Genomic DNA, 4,684 nt, shown 5'->3' with positions numbered 1-4,684 from the left:
AATGTAATGTAAATATAAATGTCTGTATATGGCAGATATAGTAAGATCAGGATGGTAGTATGCCATTCCGAACTCGGCCATCATGAACCCTGCTAATAGTGCAAAGCTGTTCAGGACATTCCTTTAGGTCAAACATAATGCGCTCAGTTTGCTAATGAGGACTTCACACACAGAGGTTTTCTCACATTCAGTGTAGAGTAGAAGACTGAAATTCCTTTCAGGGCCAATAAATATCTCATAAACAATGGGCAGAAAGGGATCAAAGGTTTCCAGGCTAACTGGTTGTCAAGCTGAAAGGAAAAATATAACATTAAGTTCCCAGTGATTTTTGAGTATGGATAAAGGCTAAAATGTTCCTTACAGTAATGTCGACACAGTCATCTTGGTTTAGTATCAAAACAAGTTATATTGGCAGGCAAGCTATGGAAGAAGAACACATGTCTCGAAAAAAAAAAAAAAGCTGTAAGAGTCTCTCGTTTCAAAGTACAGAGAGGGATAATGCTCAACTGATCTGTGTGTTGAAACTTTGTACTCTGCTGAGCATGACCAATATGTTGATACTGTTAATGAAGTACAGGCTTAACATGACATAGTGGCATAAGGTGAATGTGCATTGTTGGTGTTAGGAAAGTTTTATGATTTTACAAAACTTCGACAGAACATTTCTGCAACCAGGGACATTTTATTGTCCATGTGGAAGTGCAAAAATACAATGACATTGATTTTGTCATTTTTTTTTAAACAACATTAGATCGACATATTCATGTTTTTGAGGGAACAATTTCAAAGTAACATGAAGCAATGTCAATACATTGATTTGTATATTCAAAATCTTTCAAGTCAAATTCTAAAAATATTTATACATAAATCGAATGATCCAACAGATTTTCTAACAACTTGATTAACAAATTAACCTAAGATAAAACATAGCTGAAGAGCTTGTAAAAGCTATAAAATCTGAAATTACAGTACAGGTGGCCTGATCAGAGGTGGATCTGGTGACTCTTGAGCCAAGTGTCACTGAGGTTTACACGCCAGCACACAGAAGTACTCCAATGTTAACTCAAGCTTAGCTTCTGTAGATGACACATTCATCTCCTCTAGAAAACTGGAACAGAATAAGTGACAAACAAATATTACACATCAAAGGACACAAGGCATATGAGATTAATCATCTATGAGGACAATGAATTTACAGTGCTTCCTCTAATAGGACATTTACAATAATAATTCTGTGTTACAAAACATCAACTTTCCATGACAGAGTGGAGTTTTATCAGAAAAGTAATTACCGTGATGTTGTTCTCTCTAATAATGAAGCTGCAGCATTTGGCTCTGCTCTCAGATATGCTTGGTACATGGAGAATGTCTCAAAAAACCCAATTATGTTTTTGATGGTCAACTGCTGCTTGATTGGAATTAATTCAATCCTTACAAACACACAACAATGTATTAGACAAAACTCTATTATTAGACAACCACAAATGCAATTCAACATATCATAAAATGTGAAAACTGAATATGTTTTTAGAAATGCACACAAACATGCTCATACTAGAAAAAGAGAATGTAACACAGAGGTAATACATTATAATAGGCAGATTTGTGTAGAGTCTCATTGAAACGGATGGTAAATTATTCATTATATTGAGGTGCTCAGGTATACCTCTCTTTGTCTGGAAAGGATATGGCTTCAAATAAATCCTGCAGTTTAGTGTTGGCCACAGCTACCTTAGAGCTTGTGTAGGGCAGCAGTACCTGCTTTACCTAAAAAAAGAAAATTAAGATAAAGGGTAGTCATTATTATATAGACACTCTTAACCTTAAATCTCAATGCATTCAGTAAGTTTAACCTTTGGCATTTGAAGATTAAACAGTGATAGTGCATTTTATTATTAAACCTGCTTTACAGCCCTGTCCCAAATTACACACTTGATATGGACTTCTGGTCTTGTTTCCTTTGCTAGCGTGGGTCTATTAAGGTTATGAAGCTGTCAGGGTGTCCCATCTGTCATTGTAAAATTCAGAAGGATGCTCAAGAGTGCCCGCTTTACAGGCACAATGCAAACAATGTGCCCTGATGCAAAGCCCGCACTGGACTACTACCCAACAGTCTACTGTATTTGTTCGCCAAAATGTGAACTTCATGGAGGACCGCAAGGGTTGAGTGTGGCATTTGGGAGAGGGCCTACTATATTAGAAAGGTACACTGCATCACAAGTGTCCAAACTAATTTGCAAATATTCCATTCTATGCTCAACTTTTTGTCTTGAATTCTATTTATCATTTATAATATACAGTATATTATATAGTTATGGCATGAGCTTACATCCTCATATATGTTATTAAGTTGATCACTACAGGATTCATGGTGTAATTTGAAGTTGTCTCCAAAGCCAAAGAGAGCCAAGCAACCATGAGGCTTCAGGACACGCACAGCCTCCTTTAGGAAACGCTTAGGATCAAACCAATGAGCTGCAGATGCAGCCGTCAAGAGGTCCACTGAGCCATCCGGGAATGGCAGCTGCTCTGCTGTACCCACTCTGTGCCAAAAAATGATTAACATGATATGGACTAGACCACTGTATTGCATTAGTTAGATCAAGCAATGTTACAGCTCAATACAAAGTTATACTGAGGCATAATGGCATATAAAATGAAGTTTCACATTTTAATGTAGTATTGTTTCATGTCCTTATAAAAGAAGAAAAATATAAGTCGTAGGACAAGACTGATTTGTTTATGAAGGAAGAGTAAAAACATGTATTACTGACCTGTAGCTGAGGTTAGGGAACCCCGGCACTGCTCTTGCCTCCTCCAGCTGAGACTCACTGATGTCGATACCCACCACCTGACGGAAGTGTGGCGCCAGCAGACGGGAGTTCTGTCCTGTTCCACAGCCCAAATCTATGGCTAGCTGATGGGGCAGGCCTTTCTATGAAATGTTCATATATTAAATAAAGCCTACATAGAATTAATATAATATATGTAATGCTGGTTCCTTTACTGTGTTACTTTGGAGGTGCAATCTGTGATTACATAAACATTACCACTGTCTTCCCAAGAATACTATCAATAAATGTGGAGCAAAGTGGAACTGGAAGTATATACTGTGGAGCTGAGTAAAAGACAGCCAATAGATTTCATCATATAAATATGAATAAATATTTCATAACAATAACATAATGAACAGAAGAAATTTAAGTTTCCAACACTTATGGCTGAGCATTCAGCATTAAGTCTCTAAGCATTAAGTATAACCATGGTTTATTGGAAACAGTAAAATGATTATTGCATGTTTCTTTGGACATGAGCCATGGTGGTAAGATGGTATTCTTTAAATTACCTTAGAGAACCATGTAATAGTATATGAATAAACTCATCAATCAGTACCATGCTTCATGTCAAAGTACTATGATATTACCATCTGATACCATAACTGTATCATAACAATGGTACCAGCACAGTACTTTGGAAGGGAATGCAAACTACTTTATACATTAGTACAACATCATTAAGAGTAAATATAATAAATTCATTATTATTATCATTATTATTTTAAATAACATTATATTCTCTGTGATATAGTACGTAATTTAGAAGAGCAGCAAACCCCAATGTTACAAGACAACTATAGTGATTCAGCTGTTCTGCACACAACGCCGTGGATGAATATGTCAGACTGTTGCGGTATAGAAGATTCATAGAAATAATACAGGACAACCCAACAAGTCTCACCTTTTTGTCCAGATACTTAAGAATGATCTCCTTTAGCTCATCAGGTGGATCAAAGCGATATTTTTGATAGAGGGAGGCATGATGTCTTTCTTCAAACAGTCTGTGAGTCATTTTCACTGTGGCTTCAGAGGAAATTTCTCCCCTTGCACTGAGCAGGGTTAATACATGATGTTACGTAAAAACAGGCGAGAGCGGCGAATTACCTCTTGAAACACACCGGATTTAAACCACTGGTGGAAGGTCTTAGTAGTAGACGGAAGCAGTTTTGTCGTCGTTTATGGGTTAGTAACTGTCGCAGTTATTTAGGTCATTGGACGTACGAACCATTCCGGCGATTCGTTTTTTTTTTGGGGGGACTGTCCGTTGCAATCCCGTAAGATGGTAAGATGGCGTCACGGCGAAATCGTCCCAGATCATTAATTTAACAATGACATAAGTTGGAATTTTTTTACATGGTGGGTAAGGGGTCATCTGGAAAGTCCACACATTGTGCTGAAACGTGCTAATACTGTGGAGGGTGTGGTAAGGGACCGTCTGAAAATGTATGTCACACATTGTGCTAAAATTGTGGATTTGTTTTATTGAAAAACAGAAAGTTAAATATAAATATTCTATAAGATGTACAAAATTACACAGATCCAACAATGTATGAATACAATCACTGAGTCATAAAGACAAGAAGTACAGATGAAGGAAAATCTATACAAAATATACAGTATATTTATTTGATCATAATATGCATAACTATACCATTTATTAAAAACAGGCTTACCTAAAAGAACAGGCTTTTGTGTTGATAAAGAATAAAAAAAAAGATATACATTTTCAGTCCAATGTTATATAACAAAGAGAGATAAGCTACTATTCTTCTTTTAAATGGCTTACTCCAAGTAATACTGGATTTAGAATGTGACCAAGCAGCAGACCCAAAAGGGCAACTATGGCA

General features: G+C 36.5%; 1 protein-coding gene across 1 annotated transcript; it reads right to left on the bottom strand.

The window, feature by feature from the left end:
* Positions 1-421: 421 nt before the first annotated feature.
* Positions 422-4,183, bottom strand: LOC127448444 (putative methyltransferase DDB_G0268948). Its single transcript, XM_051710963.1, has 6 exons — positions 3,739-4,183; positions 2,775-2,935; positions 2,330-2,543; positions 1,667-1,767; positions 1,293-1,430; positions 422-1,108 (listed from the first exon to the last, which is right to left on the bottom strand). The coding sequence occupies exons 1-6, from the start codon at positions 3,847-3,849 to the stop codon at positions 1,018-1,020; spliced, it is 816 nt and encodes a 271-aa protein (XP_051566923.1). The 5' UTR covers positions 3,850-4,183; the 3' UTR covers positions 422-1,017.
* Positions 4,184-4,684: the final 501 nt, after the last annotated feature.

Source organism: Myxocyprinus asiaticus, chromosome 11 (genome assembly GCF_019703515.2).
Source record: "Myxocyprinus asiaticus isolate MX2 ecotype Aquarium Trade chromosome 11, UBuf_Myxa_2, whole genome shotgun sequence".
NCBI classification, from domain to species: Eukaryota; Metazoa; Chordata; class Actinopteri; order Cypriniformes; family Catostomidae; genus Myxocyprinus; species Myxocyprinus asiaticus.
The sequence above is the reverse complement of the archived record's forward strand: the minus strand, read 5'-3'. Positions and strand labels throughout refer to the sequence as shown.

Bases quoted from the DNA above. Each gene is read 5' to 3' on its own strand.
- LOC127448444 (XM_051710963.1), bottom strand. From the start codon at position 3,849: ATGACTCACAGACTGTTTGAAGAAAGACATCATGCCTCCCTCTATCAA. The intron at 2,544-2,774 runs GTCAGTAATACA...TTTTTGGCACAG, and splicing joins TTCCCTAACCTCAGCTACAG to AGTGGGTACAGCAGAGCAGC. The intron at 1,768-2,329 runs GTAAGCTCATGC...TTCTTTTTTTAG, and splicing joins TTAATAACATATATGAGGAT to GTAAAGCAGGTACTGCTGCC.